Here is a 19,812-nt window from a genome sequence, read left to right as displayed (position 1 = left end):
CTACTCTATTTAAAACCAAACAATCATAATAGCTACAAAAGCATATGAATAATTAGGCTTCGTTCGAGATGTCTTTCTTACTATTTCTTAAAGCAGCTTTCTAGTATAAAAAAAATAATTTTTATACTAAAAAGCTTCTTTAAGAAGCAGTAAGAAAGCCGTCCCAAACGAAACCTTAGTTCAATTTGATAAGCACTTATCTCTATCTGTGCAATATAATTTCTACTCTTTTAATTTATACAAGAAGAATAAAAATCACATTATATATATATATATATATTTCCAACAAAATATCAGAACAAGCAGCAAATGATATTTCAAAATACACAATATGAAGCATATAAGATGTTTGTGCCCACCAATCTGATCATATTGAACAACCTTTCATATAGATGAGTTTAAATTTTACGTTGATAAACTACAGCTAAATTTCCATAAGACCATATGAAGCACTTTTCAGAACAGGGAGGAAACAGCTACAAGCAAGCAATGCCACATTCAAAGACAAAAGTAGAGCAGAACAAAGTCTAATCCCACTGAATCTCTCTGTGAAAAGTCCACTCTGATGGATTAAGAGTGGAGATTCCATCAGCAGCAACAAGATCATAAGATGAATTCTCTGCAAACTCAGTTGGCATAAACTTCCAATGAAGGGATGGATTCCAATCTGCTTCTTTGAGAACCTTTAGTATTTGCTCCACAACGATCTTACTCCCTTCAGATGAAAAATGAAGGCCATCACTGAAACCAACCATGTTTCAATATCATTATTTTGATAATAAGACGCCGCAAAAACTAAAAAAAAAAGGAAAGGACTTTATGGTAGAAATATTTTGTGAATCTAAGTAGGATATTAAGGCTTCATTTTGGGACGGCTTTCTTATTGCTTCTTAAAACAGCTTTCTTGTACGAAAATTTTAATATTTGAACTAGAAAGCCGCTTTAAACAGTAAGAAAGCCGTCCCAAACGAAGCCTAAGAAGATATTTAGTAGTTAATAGTTGGTTTATTAGTTAGATTAATTAGTTTGAGATGATCTTCAATTCTATATAAATCTCACTCAAGAGAAGGATAATAAGAAAAAAATGAATGACTGAATGAATTTCTCCTTTAATATTTCTCTCTTTTATTCTTTCTTTCAGTGTAATTGAGCAGCCTGAAATACTTTAATTAGGATCAAGTTCTTGACATTGACACTTTTGTTAAAAACTAGATCCTAATTAGATCATTTCAAACTGCTCACTCACTCCCGAAGTAAAAAAAGAGAAATAATAAATCGTTCATACATTTTATCTCATCATCCTCTCTAAATGAGGTATTTATAGAATACAAGGTCATCTCAAGCTAATTAGTCTAGACATCCTATTAATATCTTAGATTTTTTTTGGGGGACATTTAGGCCATTTAAGACAAACTCACACACATAACGTATACACAAAGACTCGAAATCAAGACCTCTTAGTTGAAAGCCTGAGATCTCAAACAACAGGCCAAGGTGAGTTGTGTATTAATACCTTAGATTCACAAGCAAATATTAACAAGAAAATGCAGAGAATAGTAGAGTTTTGATAAGGCTCACGTAAAACAAGTATCAATCCAATCATCCCTTTGTTGAAATGCAGTCCAAAGGTCAATAACCTTCAAGTTCATCTCCTCGCAAACTTGTATACAAGCTTCAGAATATAACCGGCAGGTTGCATTTGTCCGAACTATCTCGCTTAATGCAGGGCTGGCATGAAAATATATCAGAGCTAAAAGGAAGGGATAAAGACTATTATTAATAAACAAGCTTCAGCGAAAAAGCACCTTGTTGACTGAAGAAGTTTTTCCTCGTTGAGAGGTGGACAACTAAGGAAAATAACACGAGTGTTTTCTGACAGATTCTAAGGTGAAGTGAACAAATTAAATGTCAAAATTTAGCAAAGTTAAACATGTTCAGACAAGTTGTAATAAATATTTTATACCTTAAGATGATCTGCAATCTTTCTCAAGTTCTCCTTATATTCAGGCAGCGGTACATGAGGGCCTAGGCCAGATGGGTAAGGTCCAATTGAATCGTTGCCGCCGAAATAAACAATAATTAGAGAAGGTTGCACTGATGCATCCTACAAAAGTGGAGTGATTTGAAGTAAAATAAGTAGAGCATGTTCTTCTATGGGCATAACCATTTCGACAATGATAGCAAGTAATAGATTTTTTTTTTTTTTATAGCAAGTAATAGATTTGAAATGCGCAGAAAAAAAAAAAATTTGAAATGCGAAAAAAAAAAAAAAAAAAAAAACATGTGGAATAATACGATGAATATCACATTTTGAACCACATTTACTTCCTACGGGTCGTGAATTTAATATTTACTACTTAAGTTTGATTTACATATTTTGAGAATTTTTATAATTTACTTCTTAAGTAGACCTAAAAAGACTTGATTAGAAAATATTAGAAATGACCTTACTTTATTAGGTTTAGATGAGAATTTGACTCTTACCAGGACAATGGAGAAAAAGGATTCATGTAGCCGACCCCATATAGTGGGATAAAGGCTTGTTGTGGTTATTGTTGTTGTAGTTAGTATATTCATATGGTCTTATTTTCATAATATTAATGCTTTTTATTGATACTAAAAATTAAATATTGAATAATTAAAAAACATCAGATGTCAAAATGAAAATAACCTAATCCTCATATGATTTGATTTCTAAAAATATAAATTCCAACTTAAAATTAAATTGATATATAAAATTGCAATTTACTTCTTTTAAGATGGTGGTGAGACATGCAATGCTTTATGGTGCAGAATGTTGGCCATTAAAAGAGAAGCATAATACTAAGTTAAGCATTGCGGAGATGAGGATGCTTAGGGGGATGAGTGGATTTTATCCTTACAAACAGGATACAAAATGAGCATAAACATGAAAAGGTTGGAGTAGCTCCAGTGGAAGATAAGATTAGAGAGAGTCGCCTTAAATGGTTTGGTCACATAAAACAACGGTCTTCCGATGACCCGATTAGGAAAGTAGAGGTATTAGATTTGACTTATATTAAGAAAGGTAGAGGTAGACCTAAAGAAACTTGGTTAGAAAATATTAGAAATTCGGGATATTAGATCCAAAATTCGGGATATTAGATCCAAAATTCAGCAAGATCCCTCCATCCGATCAGAAATTTGCCACTGAATTTTTAGAAAAATCAGCCCATAACAGTCAGGGAATTGCTCTGACACCAATTTGATAGGAAATACTTGAGTTCGCAAGTAAGCTAATGGGTAATACTTGAGTTCGCAAGCAACCCTAACAAAAATTGATGAAAACAACGAGAAAACTTCAAGATCTCTAATGAAAACAATCCAAAAACAATAGATTGTATTATAGGAATCAAACCAAAAGCAAGAACAAGCAAAGATATAATTGATCCTCAATTCGAGAGGAGGATCATTCTCTCCCAATCTCTAGACGATGAATCTACAGGCCCAAAGCCACCAAGAGAACTCCAAGAGAAAACAATAATGATGCATGCCCTAACCCTAACCTCTCATCCTCTTTAAATACATATCTTCCTAATAAAAAGCTTCCTAAAATAAACCTAATTCAAAATAATCTCCACATGCTTGGGCGGAATTGTTCAAGGACATGGTTTGGGACGACTCCTATAGAATTGAACCGGTCCCACCAGGGTCGGTTTGGTCGGTTCAGGGAGAACCTTAACAATACTCCCCTCCCAAAGAACCACCTTGTCCTCAAAGTGAAAACTAAGAAACTGATGTTTCACCCTCTCATAAGGTTCCCATGTGGCATCGTAATCCGAAAGGCTTTTCCACTTGATAAGCACTTTTTTAGCTCTATCTTCCCTTTGGCGAACCCCCATAAGCTCTAAGAGTTCCAAAATCACCTCTAAATCCTCCGTGAGTGTCGCAGGTAACTCTGAGTTGGCTGCATAATCTCCAATTTCCCTTCTTAGCTGGGATACATGAAAAATAGGATGTATAGTCGTCGTTGATGGCAACTTCAGTCGATATGCAACTGCTCCAATCTTCTCCAAGACCTCATATGGCATAAAGTATCTTGGGGTGAGCTTCTCATTTCTCCTGTTGGCGACTGATTTTTGTCTATACGGTCTGAGCTTCAAAAATACCCTTTCCCCAAACTCAAATTGGATGTCCCTTCTATGCCCGTCAGCTTTTTTCTTCATGATTTGTTAAGTTCTCAGCATATGTCTTTTTAATTCTTCAAACACTCTGTCCCTCTCCTCTAAGTACTCCACTGATGAAACTGGAGTTCTGATCTGTCCAAAGTGCACTAAGTGAGGTGGGTCCCTTCCATACTAAACCTTGAAGGGTGTCATCTGAGCCGAATGATAGGAGGTGTTGTACCAATACTCCACCCAAGACAACCATTTGGCCCATAACTTGGGCGTCTCCGACACAAAACATCGGAGGTAAGTCTCCAAGCTTATGTTAGCCACCTCTTTTTGGCCATCCGCCTGTGGGTGGTAGGCAGTGTTTCTCTTCAGAACTGTCCCCTATAATCTGAACAACTCTTTCCAGAAATGGCTGAGGTACACCTTATCTCTGTTGGATATTATCGCCTCTGGTACCCTATGTAATCTGACCAACTCTTTGATGAAGCTAATGCCACTGTCACTATGGTGCATGGATGTCCTAAAGGAATGAAGTGAGCACAGTTGATCAATCTGTCCACTACCACCAGAATCACTGTGAATCCTTCTGAACGGGGCAACCCATCTATGAAGTCCATGGATACCTCTTCCCATACCTGCCCTGATAAAACCAATAATTGTAGTAGTCCTCCTGGCGACATAGCCAAGTACTTGTTTATCTGACATATCTCATATCTGGCCACCATCTCCTCCACATTTTTATGCATCCCCTTCCAATGCAGCTTTGAGGCTAGCCTCCTATATGTCTTCTGCACCCCTGAATGACCCCCCACAGCGCTCCCATGGAACTCCTGGAGTAAGAATGAAATGTGAACTGAGGTTTGGAGTATCACAAACCTCCCTTGATACAGCAGTTGATCCCCCTCCAATGAATATCCGGGTGGCTACTTCCTTCCCTCAGTAAATCGGCCCTGATCTTCCCAAACTCATCATCCCTGACACTCTCCTCCTTGATGGCCTCCCAATCTAACATCAATGGAATCGATACTGTTATCGCCTACAACTCTCCCATGCACCTGGACAAGGCATCTGCTGCTTTGTTCTCCACTCCTGGCCTGTATTGGATTTCAAAATAATACCCCAATAATTTAGACAACCATCTCTGATGTTCCTCTATCACCATCCGCTGCCCAATAAGTATTTCAAGCTCCACTGGTCTGTCCTAACAATGAAGTGTTTACCTAGCAGGTAAGACTGCCACTTTTGTATGACTAAGACGATGGTCATCAACTCCTGCTTATATATTAATTTCAGCCTGGCTCTAGCTGTCAAAACCTAGCTGAATTAGGCAATCGACCGGCGACTCTGCATGAGTATTGCTCCCAATCCATACCCTGAAGCATCTGTCTCCACTACAAAGTCCTGAGTGAAGTCTGGTAAGGCTAAGACTAGCACCTTAGTCATCGCTCTCTTCAACTCTCAAAGGTTGTTGTGGCCTCTTATCCCCGTAGGAAGCCATCATTCTTCAGCTGTTCTGTTAGTGGCCATGATATAGTGTTGTTCCCTTTTACGAATCTCTTGTAGTACTCCGTCAGCCCTAAGAAAACCTCTCAGCTCCTTTAGGTTCTTTGGTAATGCTCATCTCAACATAGCCTCAATTTTTGACTAATCAACTGCCACCCCCTCTTTGGACATAATATGACTCAAATACTCCACACTCGTCTGGGCAAAGCAGCACTTCTTTAGGTTGGCCCTCAGCTGATGCTCCTGTAACAACTCTAGCACCCTCCTCAAATGCTCCTAGTGCTCCTCCTCTATCCTGCTGTAAATTAGGAACCGCCGAAGATAAGGTTTGAAGACCTTATTCATAAGTGACTGGAATGTGGCTGGAACGTTAGTGAGGCCAAAGGGCATTACTAGGAACTCATAAAGCCCCTTGCGAGTTTTGAAAGTCACTTTTGGCACATCTTTCTAGTGGGATAAAGGCTTGATGTTGTTGTTGTTGTTTCTTCTTCATTATGATATGATGATATCCTGATTCCATATCTATCTTGGTGAATATCATCTCCCCACTCAATTCATCCAGCAGTTCATTAATCACTGGTAAAGAAACTTATAATACATGACTGGAAAAAGGACCGATACTGGGTTTGATATTACCTGCCTCCATCATCTCTCTGATCAGTTTCTCAATTTCATTCTTTTGAAATTGAGGAAATCGGTAGGGCCTAACGTTGATGGGTGACAAACCCTCCCTCAGAGTGATAGCGTGCTCCTACTCCCTCGGTGGAGGCAATTCTTGAGGCGGTTGAAACAGCTCCTGAAATTGTTGTATCAATGGCTGTATGGAGAGGTGTCTCCCCTCCCTCCTCCAATTTAACTCCCTCCAACCTGTGCAACTCCACCAAATAGCCTTCCCCCACCTCTTTGATATTCCTTACCATAGTTTTGAGAGACACCATAGATCTGGATAACCCTACATCTCTCCTGATCATCACATTCTTTCCATCCACTATCAGTTCCATCGTGAGGGCTCCCCAATTGACCTTGGTGTCCCTCAAGGTTTGTAGCCACTTTATCCCTAGGATGATATATGTACTCCCTAACTCCAGTGAGAGAAAGTCCTCCCTCAATTGAATGTCTTGGATGGTCAACACCACTCCTCTACAGATCCTCTGGCCTTTCTCCACCTTCCCAGTGCCCATCATCACCCCATAACAACTGGGCTCCTCCAATTTCACTCAAGTTAGTCAACGACTTGAGTGGAAAGGAAATTGTGGGCAACCCTACTATCAATTAGAACCACCACTCCTTGTCCTGTATCTTCCTCATGACCTTCATAGTATGATTCATAGTGAATCCTAACATAGAGTTCAAGGAAACCTCTGTCAGATCTAGATGCAGTTTCTCCTCCTCTTCCTCCTCTAACTCCCCTTCACCTACCTCAGTTTCACAGAAGATGAAAACCTGAAGAGTTCGGTCCCTACATATATGCCCTGGAGTGTACTTCTCATCACACTTGAAGCACAACCTCTCAGCCCTCTTCTCCTGCATCTCCTTCTCCGTCAGCCTCTTGATATTGCCCCATTTCCACCTCCTACTGTCTTCCCCTTGGGGGTCTCACAAAACCCTCATGTTGTAGAACCCTTGGGTGTTAAGTGAGTAGTCTTCATCCGTTCGTACCTCCTAAACTGCTGGTCCTGGCTCCCCTCTCTAGATTCTTTTGATTTTCTACTAGCTGGGCTAACTTCATGGCTTCTCCTAAGGCATCATGACTTTCACTGCTGTATTGATGTCTGCCATGAGCCCCTTCATGAAATTCTCCTCCAAAACAGATTCTGATAATCGCTCCACTTGACTAGCCATATGCTCAAACTGCTCCCGGTAGTCTACCACTGATCAGTTCTGCACTAGTGCAAAAAACTGCTCATAGAAGTCTCATTTCCCATCGGTTTGGAAACGTTTTAATAAATAGTCTTCGAACACTCTCCAGCTCCGTATAGGCCTCCTTTGGTCTCTCCATTGGTACCACGACAATGCCTTTCCTTCCAAACATAGGCATGCTGCTGCCAATTTTTCCTCACCCGACGGCGAAATACTTTTCTACTTTGTAGATCCATCCATAAGCATCATCCCCTTCAAAAATTGACATCTTCAACTTCCTTACCTTCTCCCATTTCCCTACTCCCACATCTCTCTACATTCCTTCCCCTTTTTCCTCCATTATTTCTCCATCACTTTCCCTTCTATGAAAATCAGAATTCGTAATTCTTCCCATCGGTCCCTTTGCTTTCGATGCCGTCGTTTAAATTTTATTGTCCAAGATCTTCTTCACCATCAGATGAAGATCGGAGAACTTGTCTTCCATTAATGACATCTTTTCTCCCACGGAGGAAACCATGTATTCTGCGAACGAGAGTCAATCTTCCATCATGTCTTTTATCTGAATCATTTCCCCTTCAAATTGTTCTTTCAATGCATCAACTTTCTTGGCCTCCATAAGAAATTCTGGATATTAGATCCAAAATTCAGCAAGATCCCTCCTTCCGATCAGAAATTTGCCGCTGAATTTTTAGAAAAATCAGCCCAAAATGGTCCAAGAATTGCTTTGACACCAATTTGATAAGAAATACTTGAGTTCGCAAGTAACCCTAACAAGAATTGGTGAAAACAATGAGAAAACTTCAAGATCTCCAATGAAAACAATCCAAAAACAGTAAATTATATTATAGGAATCAAATAAAAAGCAAGAACACGCAAAGATACAAATGATCCTCAATTCGCGAGGAGGATCGTTCTCTCCCAATCTCTATACGATGAATCTAGAGCCCAAAACTATCAAGAGAAAACAATAATCATGCATGCCCTAACCCTAACCTCTTCTCCTCTTTAAATACATATCTTCCTAATAAAAAGCTTCCTAAATTAAACCTAATTCAAAATAACCTTCAATGCTTTAGGCCCCCCCACTTTACCCGCCCTAGGGGGGCCCACATGCTTGGGCGGAATTGTTCAAGGAGATGGCTTGGGCCGCCTCCTATAGAACTGAACCGGCCCTACTTGGGTCAGTTTGGTCGGTTCAGGGAGAACCGTAACGAGTATTTGAGAGTACCAAATATTTCAAGAAAAATATTGAATGTTTTAAACCCAAATCCATTGAAAAACCTTACTCAAAGAGAGGTGTAGAGTTCAATGAAACTATTTTCCCTGATTATTCTAAGCATTCCTTTATAGTCATTGTGATGTTGTAGCTCATTTTAATTTATAGTAATATCAAATGAACGTTAAAAAATGTTTTTTGAATTATCATATATGAAGAAGCTTTCTTGTAATTAACGGGCATGATGGTTGTCATGATTCCATGATAACATTTTATTACGACAAATTATGTATGGAGATACTTTAATATTGTGGACACGTAATTTTTAAAATTTATTTATTAAAAGATTAGCAAATAATGTTGTTCAATTGCAGAAAAGTTGGAATTATAGCAATTTTATGTGGGTAACATTCTTAACTAATTTAATTATTAAATAATTGTCTTAGTTAAGCCTGTCTATATGATCTTTTCTTTTTTAGGCTTTTAATGTCTCATTTATGATAAGTGAGAAACAACCAACGTAGGTCGAGTCTTAATAGCAACCATTAATCGGTAGTTCCATGGGTTTACAAATATAAAAATGTGGTCTCCTCTTCTCTCTTTATTGTGGGTCTCTTCCTAAGGCCTTCCTAAAAAACTAGGCAAATGATGGTGGGGTTATTCACTCTGAGAATATGTATCAAGAAAATGGCGATCAATGCCAACATCAACACTAGTAGTTAGAAAAATCTCATTACTATCAATTTGATACCAAATTAGGATTAAACATTATAACTCACAACACTAGTAGTTAGAAAAATCTCATTACTACCAATTTGATACCAAATTAGGATTGAACATTATAACTCATCTCAATCTTTACCGTTTGAAGGTCAAAAATGAAAATTAATCACCAATGTGATATACCTTGGTATAAAAAAATAGCAAACAAATAAGGACAAATTAAATAAACAACTTATTTTTATTGATAAGGAAAGAAATACAAACAAATAAGATATAATAGTTCTCTTTTGAGAGGAGGACCGTCTCTCCCAAATCATAGAAGCCGTTAAGATCCCTCACAAAAATAGTACACAGCAAATACTCACAAAATTATTCATATAAATATAACATAAACCCTACTACTTATGATAATAAAACAACAAATTTCAAAACCTCTATCCCCCCATTCCCTCTTAAATTAACCCTCAAATCAGCCTTGTCCAATTAGAAAATATCTTCTAATTAATCCCCTCCAATTCAGCCCCCAACCCTTTTTAATTAGGAAACATCTCCTAATCAATCCCCTTCAAATCAGCTCTCAAATCTGCCCCTTTTAATTAGGAAGCATTTCCTAATTAATACCCTTCAAATCAGCCTTTAATCATCCCCCAAATCTATCTTCTTTAATTAGAAAATATTTCCTAATATATTTCTCTTTCCAATTAGGAAATCCTTCATAATTAATCCCTTCCTTAATCCTCTTCTCACATATGTAATGATAGATTTAATGGGACCTACAAAGGAGGCCGAATCCCTTGCCCTTTCCGCCCCTGGCATGCTGCCCTCTCCCATATCACAATATTGATTGAAGTTTGTGATCACTAAGGACAACATCAATGAGATGAAATGGAGATGGTTCCACTTGATGTTCGCTAAGTAATTTTCGATAGCTCACAACTTCATCATAAATATGGGGTGTTGGATTGACAACCTTATTAATAGTAGTTTACCAAGGAAGAAAAAACATCTCTATTGAAATTATACTATGGCATGTTTATGGCAGATATAGTAACATTAGCGCAAGTAGGTAGGCTTATCAATGCAAGCAAAGAATTCCTATTGATACCAGTCCAGCCTGTTGAAAAAGAAACGGGAAGTCATCTCTTTACCTTAGACCAAGATGACATATAGATGCATGAGCTAACTAAAGCGGAAAAAAATTCAACTCATATCCAACAGACCAATGCAAATCTGTTGATATACTAAAGCTTAGTCATCAAGATTGATACCAGCAAAGTTGAGGTGATCAATGAGTATTTAAGGCTAATTAAAGTTACACAAAGTGTATATACAATAGCCCAAGACATAGAAAATGAACAAAAGCATGCCTTCTAAAAGAGTAATGGGGCAAGAGCTATAATAAACAGAGAAGACTAAAGTACCAAATAACGAATTTAAAATGATAAAAAGAAATCAATGTCTAATCAATTTTGGCAAACTTGAAAGAGTAGGCATTACCATGAAAAAAATCAAACCAAATAGTAAATCGAAAGTATAAATTTAGACATTTGCACTGGGATCAAAAAAGTTTCCATGAGTCCATAGGTGCAATTGAATCATCAATGGGAGCCATACATAAGAGATCAAGGTCTCATAATTTGAACCGTTCAATTAAAATTCAAATTACAATAGGATAAAGATAAGTCGCATTCTTAAACTTATTTTAATAAGCTTTTTTTTTTTAATTCAAGGTTAGGAACATAGGATAAATATTGTTGGAATTTTCTTATGGTTTGAAGTTATCTAAATTTTTATTTGTAGATAGGGTTCCTTCTTTTTGTAAAGTTTGTACAGGAGCAGATTGTATCTTATCCTTGTTGTAATTGCTTACATAAAGACCTGAATTTAACATTAAATTCAATCTGAAAATACTAACAGATTCTTCCTCTCGTTCCTATTTTTTCCTCCCGCCAGCAACATAAATCACAAGACTCTACTGTTTCCACTGCTGCACGCTGTTTGCTGCTGCTTCCCTCTGTTTTTTGCTGGTGCTGCTTGCTCTATAGCCTACTTTAATTGCTGGCGCTTCTTTACAATCGTTGGTTGAGTCCAGCAGAAGAGGAATCAACAGTTTATTGTCCTTTTTGCTGTAATCCATAATCCAAATGGCATCCAGTTTTGCTTTTCAGTCAGAATACCGGTTGCTAGTATAGCATTCCAGAGGAAGTTTGGCAGGCTGTTGCCTTCCAGCAGAAAAAAAGTAGTTTCGAGATGTTGATTTCAACTTAAAGAGGGAGATCAGAAAACTAGTTGTAGTCCAGCAAAGTAGAAAGAAGCAAATTTGCTGTCTACAGCAAGTAGAAGGGAAAACAGCAAAGGGAAGTCCTTTACAGTGGGGCATACTCAATCTTGAGATATCCTAAGTTAATCCTAGATCATCAGGGAATGCAAAAAAAAGTACTAAACCCTCTTTTTCTCTCCTAAACTCTTAATTGGCAACTTTGTTCATCCGTTCAAGAGGTTAGCACCAAATCATGTATCTCCCGATTAGTTCCATAGGTACTAAATAAGGTTTTGTGTCCAGAAAAAGAAAACATTTGCTCCAGTCATGTAAAGGACATTAGTCAGAATGACTTTCTAAATAATGGTTTCATCTGATACTTCATAATTTACTGCTTCGCCACAAGAGACAGTGATTGAGACAGCTCCTATCGATTCTGAGGTGTAACTTAAAAGATCTGCAGCGGGCTCTACATTTTGTTCTCTGGTAGAGGGAACATTATGTCTTACCAGAATGCCTAGTTCACAATCAAAAGCATGCATTTGAAAGTTTCCTCATGATCAATGTATGCGCATAAGAAATTTGTCAGGGAAGTTCAGGTTCTTTTAACTGAGTGGAAGCATCTATCAATAGTTGAGTCATTACCAATAAAACCGTGTAGTCCATAGTTTGACATGTCTCATGAAGGTTTTAATCTGTAACCTTTCCTAGTACCCAAGAAATCCCAAAAAGTCTTCCATAAATTGACATTATTCAATATATTCATAACCAAACTTCTGATGTATCCTACCAAGATTTGTCATATTTATTGTCAAGATGGCCAGTTCATTTTCTAAATGGTGAAAAGGATAAGAAACTAGAGCCGTTTTTATCCCGTAGTGTGGTTTTCAAATGCTGGAAAATTATTTCCCTTATATGGATTCCAATAGCATAAGACATTTCCATAATTTATAATATGCTTATGATGCTTCAGACATTTCTATAACTTATAATGTGCTTATGATGCTTGTTTGTTAACTAAGAGCCACTTTGTTTCAACATTAAGTGTTTGGAAATAATTGAAGCTCAAAGTTTAGGGAAATAAGTTTTATTGAAGCGAGTTTCTATGATCTTTGTTTGTTTTGCATCAATTCACGTATTGCAAACTCAACATATTTTTCCACAAACTGCATGCAATTTTCTTCTTTTTATATGTAAATAGCAAACCACAAAGTGACATTCAATCACTCTTCCAATCCCTCATAATTGAAACTTCTCACCTTTATGAATGTTAGTCCCAAAACAAACCTAAATTTATCCACTTTCCATCAAGCAAGATCTTGAATTTAATTTTGGAGCAAAATTCTAACCGGTTTCTCATACTTATGCCAAAAACAAACTGGCCTTAAAAGATGACTATTCATCTTCATTGGTTTTGAAATTATTTTTGAGGCCTTAGATGATTTGATCGCATAAAACATCAGCCTTCTGATGACCCAGTTAGGAGAGTAGATGCATTAGATTTAAACTATGTTTAGAAAGGTAGAGGTAAACCTAAAAATACTTAGAAAGTATTAGAAATGACATTTTTAATTAGATTTAAATGATAATTCGACTTTTAATAGGACCACGATGGAGAAAAAAGATTCATGTTGCCAAACCCACGTTGTGGGATAAAGGCTTGATGATGTTGGTGTTGTTGTTACTCTTTTGTCACAATCCATGCACACACTAAGGCATTCCTATTCACTCTTTAGAATGTTTTCCTCCAATATTACCATTTGCACTTATCGGATATTAGATTGAAATTGGCCCTATAAGAACCAATAGAATCTAATCTCATCGTAGGAATTTAATTTTATTAACCAGCCCATAAGAGAAAACACCTTCCACGCCATCCCTTATATTCTACCGAAAATTTACCATTCTCAGTAGAAGTCTAACGAAACAGAAAAAATCTATAATAGAAGGGATTTAAACTGATCGTGAAAATAAACCGCAAGTTCCACTTTTTCCCCCGACTGTTTTCCTTTTGTTTTCGCTCAGCAACCTTTCAAAACAGAACTCCAGATAAGCGAAAAATCAGACACTTATAACAGAAAACTGCTGTGTCCAACCAATTCGGTTGACGCAAACATAAGACTCTCATTTCAAACCCTACACCATTAAGGGCTCTGTAATGTATGTAGATTTATTCAATGAAGTTTCATGTTAAAGTCTACTTTTTAACCGTTTTTTTTTAATCATGACAAAGATCAAACCTCCAGTTGACCAAGCTTTCCAACTGAATTACCTTTGGGTCACCAGTCAAGCAATTTCAACCATAAAATGCATTTCAATCTTATTCCATGTATTAGAATAAAATCTGATGACCCCACACCAAGATTTTTTTTCCGAAAACCTTCAGAATGAGCAATCATATTCCAATTCCGAAATAGAACTCGCGATTCCTCAAAAAAAAAAAAAAAAGAACCAACGCAACATACCTTGGGAAAGATTTTATCAAGAACCTGAATGGCACGCCTCGTGTTCCAACCGATATATCCACGCATAATAATATCAGCCTAAGGCCCGGATCAATCAATGCAAAAAATAAAAAATCAGAATAGAAGCAAGTAAGAGAGGACTGATTCGAGGAAATATGGACGCGAAACCTTGCGCGCATAGATATCAGTGAGGATGGCGCCCCATCCACCATTGCTGAAGCTGTACTGAACGATCGAAGAGCCGAAGAGAACGAATAGTGGCCGGCTTGGTCCTACCATGACTTCTACTCTTCCTCTGTCAGCACTCCTCCACGTTTTCGCCGGAGCGACCCGATTTCCGGAATGTTGTCGACGAATTAGGAGACCCTCTAGGCCAAGGAGAAGCCCCGAGTGCTCAAGGGCGCGCGCTGAGCTACCGTTTGGCTTGGCTTTTATGGCATATTGTGGACATTGATGGCCAACAACCTTACCAGCTCATTTGCCTCTCCTTCCAACTACTGTACAAGCTACTGGTCCGCGACGGACGGCCATTGTAGAGGAGACTAATTATACTTTCAAGTTACAATGATATATTTTTTAAATCCCAAAATAGTACCCCTTCTTTGTTTTAGATAATATTTGATAGATTAAAATACCTAAATGTGATTTTGGGATTGATGTATCTCTAAAATATTCAAATGCTTGACATAAATTTTAAAATAATAATTAAATTATAAATTTTTAGAATTAAAATTGGGACTTTTTAAATTCAAATTTTAATAAACTTATAGTCATAATAAGAATATATATACAAGACAAACACATGGACAATTCAAGTGATTTGATCCAACTTTAAATGAGCTCAAATCAAATACTTGAAGTATACTTAAAAACTTAAGAATATTAATTGAAGAATCTAATGATCTTTGATTCTACCGTGCTTATAGTAAAATCAAATGGTTCGATGAGAGGAATCTAATGAGCCCAAGTGATAATTGATCTATGATCAAGGAGGTCAATATGAACGATATAATATAATGTTTTTTATTCTAACCAAAATATTCACATGTTTGACATAAATTTTAAAATAATAATTAAATATAAATTTTTAGAATTAAACTCGGGATATTTAAATTTCAATTTTAGTAAACAATGTCAAAATTAGCATATATGCAAGACAAACAAATCGATTGTGGGCTCCAAAAATTCACGCCAAGGCCTCTCCGCAACCCTTTTCTTTTTTCGGTTCATCAAGGAGAGTTTTAACATTTAAATTATGAGGCAAATTTTTGGAAGGCGGGATTGAGTTTTGAATAAGACATTACCCGGATATTTTGCCCTCATTTTGGGAGGACTTTATGATCTGAGTTCGGGTTTCCTATAGGCGCAAGCCCTTATAGTTAATTACCTCTCCCAATAGCAAGAGTAACTTTCGATTAAGGCTAGTCATCAAACAGATACATTGTATCCAATGTATAGTAATTATGTTTTTAAGTACTTAAAATTTAACATTTAAAATTAAAAATTCACCACCTTGCACATAAAGTGGATGGTGTTTGGGGGGAGGGGGTGAATGATGATAGACCCGATTAAGATCACATGGTTCTATCATCTCGAGTGCTACGATCGTGTATTTGTTTGATGATTCAGGACGTGTCAACTCTGCCTATTTACCGACAAAGGAACATGCTTGAATCTAAGTTTATTTCTTGACCCATACAATATCCTCAGACGTCACATGTGCTTATATGTCATGCTTGTCATAGCCCATGTAGGTGTATTCTTTTGAATACATTTTTATGTGATGTATTTATATGATAATCATTATAAAAATATAAACATATACGTAGGGGGTTGAATGATGATAGACCCGATCAAGATCTCATGGTTCTGTCATCTCGAGTGCTACGATCGTGTATCTGTTTGATGATTTAGGACGTGTCAACTCTGCCTATTTACCAATAGAGGAACATGCTTGAATCTAAGTTTATTTCTTGACTCACACAATATTCTCAGACGTCACATGTGTTTATATGTCACGCTTGTCATAGCCCATGTATGTGTATTCCTTTGAATATATTTTTATTTGATGTATTTATATGATAATCATACATATGCAATGGGTATGTATGATATATATGCATGCGTATATACACATTTTCATGAGTACGTATATGTTTATATTTTTATAATGTACTTTCACACTTGTATGCATATTTGTAGATTTACATATATATTTGCAAGTTAGTCAGGCTTGTATAATATATTCATATGTTACTCATGCATTTGCATAATGCATTTGTGTGGTGGCTTAGGGCACTAAAGCAGTGTATTATGCACTTTTACATATTAAACGGCTTGTTTATGCAAAAAGCTTTGCATGTTGTGACATGTATATGCACAAAATGATCTTGTTCAATATAACGTGCTACCACAACGTGACATATTTTGTATATTGAATGATATACTTGCATAGTATACACTGCATACTACAATCTGTGTATGTTTTACATATATTCAAAATATTTGCAAAATGCTTATGCATATTATGAATGCATCAATGCACATTTCAATGCATGAGGGAGTATTTTTATAATATTTAAATATGTTCAATTGTGCATATGATGATCATTTAAAAAATGCACAATTTTTCACTTAAGCGCTTGTAAACACCTTCTGCCCTCTTTTATGGATGTTGCATATTCGGTGGTGTAGTTCAGCCCATTTCATCTTCTGCGAACTATTATTCTTTTAAATGTTCAACCCGTAGAAGTGTACTTTTGCCTATAAGTATGATGTGTGATCCATCAAGAGCCCTCTACCGTTGATATGCAATTTTCACTACAAATTTCTTACTTTTACTTGTAGGTGATTCATAGCGTTGTGTTATGAGTCTTTTCCTACTTCAAGTAGGTACGCCATCGCGTAATGCAAGTTTCATTTAACATTGTCTGTAGTCTAGCACTATGTACTTGGGAGTCACCATTTATTGTATGTAGGTGAACTGTGTTCAGCATTGATCTTCTAACTGAGTTGTTCATTGCTTCTTGAAGGTAAGTTGTTGTGTCATCCAAGCTTTATTGAATTTGCTTGTAAGTCATTAGTGGACATTCAAAAATCACTAGTCTAGCTCATTGGCAGATTGTTGTGTGCATAATGAATCTCTTACAGTGGCTTGTAAACATTTGTATTTGTCATAGGCTCATTGCTTTTTCATGCAAGCAGTGTGTCGTGCTCGTTGTGATCTCCTCACTTATGCTTGTATAGGATCCATCATACTTGCAATACATCCACTATTATTGCTTATAGGTAGGATCGTTGTATACATTATGGGGCATCTGTTGTTGCCTGCAGGCAAGCTGCATTGAATGCAAATCTTCTAGTGTCGCTCAATAAGTGTTTACATTTACTATAACTCTTATGTATTTGCTTATAGATAGCATGTTGCTTGTTTATGTTCATAGAGGATCCATCATGCTTGCAACATATGAACTAGGGCTGCAAGCGAACCAAACGTTCGACGAACTACTCGTTGTTCGGTTCGATTAAAGCACGTTCGTGATCGTTTAATTAACTAACAAACAAACTTGAACAATATTTTAAATACTCGATTCTTAAATAAACAAGCTTGAACACTAATGCGTTCAGCTCATTTATGTTCGCGAACAACATCAGTTGATGTTCATGAACAAGCTCGATAAAAAGCTCGATTCGAGTTCGATTAAATATAAAAAATTAAAAACTTTACTTATACCATAATATAATATAATTATTTTTTATTAATAAATTTTAAAGTAATAAAATATTATAACATATGTTCATATAAATTAATCATATTTTCATTTTAAATATACAACTGCTTTTATTTTAGAAATTTCATTTCATGAACAAGAAATATTGCATATTTGTCCATGTTTGTTAGATTGTTTGTTTAGAATGTTCATGAACAAATTTAATATTTGCTTGTTCAATAGATTGTTTGCAAGATATGTTCACTAACATAGCTCGTTTAAAGCTCGATAAGCACTAAACAAACGAACATAAACCAAACATGAACACCCTTAAATTAAATGAACCAAACATGAACACAAATAATAAAGCTCGAATCAAACACGAACCAAACATGAACAAGCTAATGTTAAACAAACACAAACATGAACACTCACATACTCGGCTCGGCTCGGTTCGTTTGCAGCCCTAAACATATCTCCTATCATTGCTTGCATGCAAATCAATGTGTTCATTTGTAAGTTGATGTTGACTACCAGATGAGTTGCATTCATTGTTGAGTTCTTCATGCATGTTGGTTATCGAGTTGTTATGCTCATTACACATTGGCTTTAATTTGTGTTCATAGGAAACTATCAAACATATGTTCAAGGGTCCCTTGTGGCCCACTAGGTGATTATTATTTATTATTATATGGTAACATTGATACTTTCATTGAAGTTTATTACCCTTGCCCTCTGATGAGCTAAAATGCTTGCACTATAAATCGCCTTCCTCTACATGTAGGTGATGTATTATGTACATGATAGGTTCTTGATTTTGCCCATAGGTGAACCATCAGTGGATGTTTATCTTTATTATATGTTGCATTGTGTATATTTTCTTATGTTGCTTGTTGATGTTTGCTTACGAGGGACTACTGTATTTGCTTGTATGACTGATGTAAATATTACATTTCAGGTGTTATCATTCATAGGCAAATTATAGTATGTTTACAAACTTTTGTTTGAAAAGTGCAAAGCAATTTGTGATTATATTTTATTTGTGAAAAATTAATTTTTAGAATTTTAGTTTTAAAGTCTGACACGACAATAGAAACAATATATCACATCGGAATGTGAAAATATCGTTGTCTAATGGATTCAAATTACAAAACTATAAGCTTCATCCTCATTATCGCAGTCAAATTCGAGAAGGAACTATATATGACCCTGAATGGTCAAAATGATGTTCAATTGAGTATCTAGATGTATTATTATTAATTTCATATTCAAAGATATATTGATAAATGATATATCTCTCTGAGAAAAGAAAATATCACTAATTATCCATGGCTTGAATATGACGATAATATTTGTCCATATTTTTTTATTTTCCCAAAGATAATAATGTCTTCTTTTCTCCATTCTATTTAGGACATTTTTTCATTATAAAATTTCTTTAAATGATATATGATTCCCTTTCCTACATTTGATTGTAAGGATTATTAAATTTTTAAAACCTATTTCTCATTTCAAACACTCTCTATAGAATTTTACATTCATCTTTCGAGATGACATATTATTTTTTTAAATTGTGTTTAATTATAGAAATGATATTTTCTAAAATTTTATTCTATTATTAAATTCATTATAGAACATCATGTTTATCACCCAAGATAGTATGTTATTCTCAACATAGTATTCAATATCAAAATGAAGCTCCCAAATTGAATCTGTGTGGCATTTATTTTCCCATAACTATATATTTTTGTACTCCCCAAATCTATCGTATAACCTAAATAATGCACTTAATATATAATATCTCATTTCAAATCTCTAGAACTAGGTAATCACAACCTATCCTTATAGAATATGACCCCATAATCAGATAATCATAGTTCAAGTTTCTTACCAGATTTGATTTGATCAATCAACTTCATATATTCTATATATGACCTCTAGG

At 36.0% G+C, this 19,812-nt stretch overlaps 1 protein-coding gene across 1 annotated transcript; it reads right to left on the bottom strand.

The window, feature by feature from the left end:
* Positions 1-295: 295 nt before the first annotated feature.
* Positions 296-14,707, bottom strand: LOC110095209 (GDSL esterase/lipase CPRD49). The gene is made up of 6 exons (XM_020820651.2): positions 14,329-14,707; positions 14,161-14,238; positions 1,964-2,104; positions 1,806-1,882; positions 1,579-1,728; positions 296-741 (listed from the first exon to the last, which is right to left on the bottom strand). The coding sequence occupies exons 1-6, from the start codon at positions 14,437-14,439 to the stop codon at positions 528-530; spliced, it is 771 nt and encodes a 256-aa protein (XP_020676310.1). The 5' UTR covers positions 14,440-14,707; the 3' UTR covers positions 296-527.
* Positions 14,708-19,812: the final 5,105 nt, after the last annotated feature.

This window comes from Dendrobium catenatum, unplaced genomic scaffold, assembly GCF_001605985.2.
Source record: "Dendrobium catenatum unplaced genomic scaffold, ASM160598v2 fragScaff_scaffold_325, whole genome shotgun sequence".
Lineage (NCBI taxonomy): Eukaryota > Viridiplantae > Streptophyta > Magnoliopsida > Asparagales > Orchidaceae > Dendrobium > Dendrobium catenatum.
Note: the sequence above shows the minus strand (reverse complement) of the source record. Positions and strands in the feature narration are given on the sequence as shown.

Coding starts and splice junctions, on each gene's coding strand:
- LOC110095209 (XM_020820651.2), bottom strand. CDS start 14,439: ATGGTAGGACCAAGCCGGCCACTATTCGTTCTCTTCGGCTCTTCGATC. Junction 2,105..14,160: donor TTGATAAAATCTTTCCCAAG/GTATGTTGCGTT, acceptor CCACTTTTGTAG/GATGCATCAGTGCAACCTTC. Junction 742..1,578: donor TGGATTGATACTTGTTTTAC/GTGAGCCTTATC, acceptor GGTTGGTTTCAG/TGATGGCCTTCATTTTTCAT.